The 3,782-nt window shown below is 36.7% G+C and overlaps 1 protein-coding gene across 1 annotated transcript in view; it reads left to right on the forward strand.

Annotated features, from left to right (window-relative positions):
- The window catches only part of LOC116123828 (kinetochore protein NDC80 homolog), a 6,621-nt gene extending 3,056 nt beyond the window's left edge, over nucleotides 1–3,565 (forward strand). The window contains exons 2-5 of the mRNA XM_031409560.1: nucleotides 46–902; nucleotides 1,903–2,149; nucleotides 2,966–3,112; nucleotides 3,271–3,565. Coding sequence (XP_031265420.1) covers nucleotides 46–902; nucleotides 1,903–2,149; nucleotides 2,966–3,112; nucleotides 3,271–3,480 — 1,461 coding nt within the window. The 3' untranslated portion in view covers nucleotides 3,481–3,565. The remainder of the gene's footprint in view (nucleotides 1–45; nucleotides 903–1,902; nucleotides 2,150–2,965; nucleotides 3,113–3,270) is intronic.
- The last annotated feature ends 217 nt before the right edge of the window (nucleotides 3,566–3,782 follow it).

Genomic DNA, 3,782 nt, shown 5'->3' on the forward strand with positions numbered 1-3,782 from the left:
GCAATTCGCGCCATCAACGCTTTCCTCTCCTCGCACTCGTTCCAGATCCTTCTACCGCCCAAACAAGTCCCCTCCGTCAAGGACATAGTGGACATTATCAAATTTCTCATTTCGAAGCTCGATTACCCTTCCACAGCTAAGTTTGAAGACGATCTGTTTGTAATCTTGAAATCCCTAAATTGTCCTTTCAAGATTAATAAATCTACGCTTAGGTCACCGAATTCGCCTCACAATTGGCCTTCGTATCTGGCTTTGATGCACTGGCTGGTGCAAATCGCGTCGTACAACAATCACTTATCAAATAATTCGGGTTCATTTGCAGAGAACAACAGTATGTATTTGTATGCGTTGGAGAGTTATTTGAATTATATACGAGGAGATGATGATTCTGTGGAGGAATTGGATAAGGAGTTTATTGGGAAGGTGGAGAAAGAGAGAGATAGTGTGAGCGAAAATGTGATTCAGTTGGAGAAGAAGGTGAAGGAAATGGAGGGAATGAATACGGGGCCAACGGAAAGGGAGAGATTAGAGAAGGAGAAGGGTGTTTTGGAGGAGGATGTGAACAAGTTCAATGCGATGATTGCGGAGTTTAACACGAGGATAGAGAAGATGGAGAAAGCGGTGGAGGAGAAAGAGAGGGAAATGGCGGACAAAGTGGAGGAGCGTAAGAGGATTTGTGAAGAGAATGAGGAGTTAAAGAAGAGAGTGGAGTTGCAGACGTTTAATGCACGTGATGTGGAGAGGATGCGGAGAGAGTTGCAGGCAGTGGAAAGAGATATTGGGGATGCAGAGACTGCTAGGAATTCTTGGGAGGACAAGAATTGGGATCTTGATGCTTCGTTGGGACATAAGTTTAAGGAACTTGAGGCGCTTTCGATGGAGTGCAATCAGGCAATTAGAAGGTTTTATATAACTTATTCTTAGTTGTGTTTGAAAATTTGATATGTTTGCTGTTATTGGATGTTATATTTATAAAGTTTTCCACACTAACTCATTTCGCATGCCAATGGATAAACTACAAATCATAGCAAACAGTGTCTTATTAAATTAGAAACTAATAATAGTCACTTAATATGGTCACACTTTGTAATTAGCATAATTTATGACATTACTTTACTCTATATACCAGGTTTTGATTAGTCATCTCTGCTAGAAACTTGGCTGATTAAAGCTTGGGTAAGATAAAAACTCCTTTGGCCTGCAAATGGATTCACCAATTTTCTAGGACGCATGAGGGCTATTTATCAGAGACAGACTGGAGATTGATATCATTATTTTTTTCATACAACATCAATATTAATTGAGTTCATTTTACAGTTTTGAAAATAATGGTGCAATATTGACCCTGTAGGGATCAGCGGGAAGCTTCATACTATAATTTTGGTTTTAGCTTCAATTAGTTAGTCACATGAAATTATAAACTGTATCATGCGAATACCAATGGGTAACATTTCAAAATTATTATCTCGCTTTAGGGTCATGGCCACATGCATTGTCTAGGAAGCAGGATAACTTTAGCTGTATTTAGTTTGTCATTTAACATATTTGAGGTACAATTTTATAAAAATTGTATTGATTTTCCTCGTGCAGTCATTGTGAATCATTAATATAAGCAAACTGTCCTTTGTGGTAGAGATAAACTGATCAATTTGTTTTTGGTGCTGTAAAACCTTTTAAGTAGGCTAGTTAATTTAGTGTCTTGACAAGCTCCTTATCTTTTGCAACTTTGTTTAAATAGTACTTTTCTGGCTACCCTATTTTATTTGGAGGCTAAATCATATTCATGATGTATGTGAACCTTAAGAACCTAACTATGGTAATGATTGCTTCTATATGTTTTTATGCATTATGCTGCCTAGAAAACATAATTCTGATGCAATTGCTTTTGCTCTTTGGAACTAGGTTAAAACTTGGTATTGATATCCAGTATGTGTTGAATGTAAAAGGGTCTACTCCTGCTGAGGTAATGGGTATTGACTACAAATCCAAACTTAAGCCTGCCCTTGAATCCTTTGCTGATGACATAAAAAAAAGCTCAATGGCAAAATTGGAAGAGTTGATTTCCCTGCAGCAACAGTCGTCTGAAATGGCTGCCAAAATTGAGGGAAAAAGAATTCGTATTGGTGCACTTCAGTCCCATATTGATGAAGTAAGAGCAGGAATAGTTGCACTACATACAATACTACTAACGCATGAAGTTCAAGCTTTTCTGCATTTCATCTTCAATGATTGTGCATTAATATACTACCTTTTTGGCATCTTGATGCTGGATGTCTGTTTTCTTTTTCTTTTTCATAATTCATATTAATGATAACTTAGTACAAATGAATGTATATAAGGAAATGCAGGGAATGAAACAAAAATATTCCCAACTTTATGGAAAAATGACAAAAATAAGGATTTGGTTTTGATGTAAATCTTTTTCAGAATAAGATGGGTCTTGAAAAGAAAAATGTTTCAGAGCTAAAAGTTTATGCAGAATATTATATGGATACTGTTGATGATTCATTTTATAGGATCATAGTAGACTAGATCAGGTTACATCCTACATAGAAGAACTTCTTTGTGGTTAAATACTACAAGGGTTTTGTAATGTAGGTTTGCTACTTTCTTGAAACCTGCTTATAAGCTTATAGCTTTTGCTTGATAATGAATAATAAGTATTTCATTATTAAGAAATTCTCAATGGCTAGCAAAGATCAAAAGTGCTTCAGGACGTTATTATGCATGTTTTTAGGAGAATGGTTGTTATTGAGCTATCACTACCAAAATTTGGCTTTCAGAGGTTGCATCAAGAAAGTTAAGCTGCTGGAATGTGAAACTAGCTGCTTGTTACCTTTTTGCCATCTTTGGATGGCATATCATGTAACCATGATTGGCAAATTTAGGTGGCAGCCGTAAGATTCACTCATGCTTTGTTGGATTTTAACGATTTGCCTGATCCTTCATCAATGTTTTCCAACAGATGGAAGCCGAGTTGAACTTATTCAGGAAGGAAACGCAAGAGCATGCTTATAGATGCGCAGCAGAATCCAGAAAGATGGTGGAGGATGTTCAAACAGAAGCTCAAAACTTGGATATGGTAGAAAAAGAAGCAGCTGAGGTTCTGAAGGTATTGGTTTGTTATTTCTTTATGTGACTGTTGATTGAAAGTCTTGTTTCACTTGTAATTTCGGAGAGATGAGCCCAAACTAAAGCAGCTCTTAACAAAATGCCATGAAGTTAAAAAAAATGAAATGGTTTAATCATCTACCACTTGTTTCTGTGAAGGTCTCTGAATTGAAGTTGCAGGAAGCAATCAGACGAAGTGAAGAAGAAATTCAGACACGCGCTTGCGAACTGTTTGCACTAGTTGATTCAGTTTCAAAATATAAAGAATACATGGAATCCAAAATCTTGGAGATGAAGAGCAGTCTCTCGGAAACTGCTTTAACTGTCTCAGAAGCCTACAAGAATTCCTTTCCACCTCAATTTGGTTAATACATTTGATGCAAGCAGCTAAGTATACTTAAAAATGTAAATATTTTTTACTATTAATTGTTCCTTCTTAAACCCCTTATTTGCTTGCTGCTTATGGCTTGTATCTACTATCAATGTTCTAAAACCTTTTTCAATATTTTCGTTGCTTAGTTTAGGAATGGCTGGGGCTCAACATTCCAGGATTTGTGATGACAATCAGTGTAGGAATTTATATATATCCAGAAATATTATTACTTAGAAGCAATGTTTTAAAAACCGACCCGGGACAAAACCCGGCAAGGTGGCCAGGTCCCAGGTTGACC

The sequence above is a fragment of the Pistacia vera genome, unplaced genomic scaffold, assembly GCF_008641045.1.
Source record: "Pistacia vera cultivar Batoury unplaced genomic scaffold, PisVer_v2 Contig1450, whole genome shotgun sequence".
Lineage (NCBI taxonomy): Eukaryota > Viridiplantae > Streptophyta > Magnoliopsida > Sapindales > Anacardiaceae > Pistacia > Pistacia vera.